The sequence below is a fragment of the Eurypyga helias genome, unplaced genomic scaffold (genome assembly GCF_000690775.1).
Source record: "Eurypyga helias isolate BGI_N326 unplaced genomic scaffold, ASM69077v1 scaffold5596, whole genome shotgun sequence".
Taxonomy (NCBI): domain Eukaryota; kingdom Metazoa; phylum Chordata; class Aves; order Eurypygiformes; family Eurypygidae; genus Eurypyga; species Eurypyga helias.
The window spans coordinates 1-356 of NW_010258418.1; the positions used below are offsets into that span (position 1 = coordinate 1).

At 61.2% G+C, this 356-nt stretch overlaps 1 protein-coding gene across 1 annotated transcript in view; it reads left to right on the forward strand.

Moving 5' to 3' along the window:
- Positions 1-3: 3 nt before the first annotated feature.
- LOC104511618 (hepatocyte nuclear factor 1-beta-like) overlaps positions 4-356 on the forward strand; it is a gene marked incomplete at both ends in the record, with an annotated part of 9,532 nt that continues 9,179 nt past the window's right edge. Inside the window, one exon of the mRNA XM_010154308.1 lies at positions 4-145. Within this exon, the coding sequence (XP_010152610.1) occupies positions 4-145 (142 nt within the window). The remainder of the gene's footprint in view (positions 146-356) is intronic.

Here is a 356-nt window from a genome sequence, read left to right on the forward strand (position 1 = left end):
ATCCCGCAGCGGGAGGTGGTGGATGTCACCGGCCTCAACCAGTCGCACCTCTCCCAGCACCTCAACAAGGGCACCCCCATGAAGACGCAGAAGAGAGCCGCCCTCTACACGTGGTACGTCCGCAAGCAGCGGGAGATCCTCCGGCGTAAGTACCCGTGCCTGCGCTCGCCTTCAGGGCTGGCGGGGAGGGAGGGGGGTGTCCCCATGTCCTGGTCCTGCCAGTGGGTATCCAGCACATATGGAGCTGGGTGAGGAGGGTGAGGAAAGCCCTCTTCCCTCACAGACCCGCCCCTGGCCCCAGGTTCCCTAGCATCTTCCCGATAACAGTTTTAGAAGTAAAATGAATTTAAGGCATG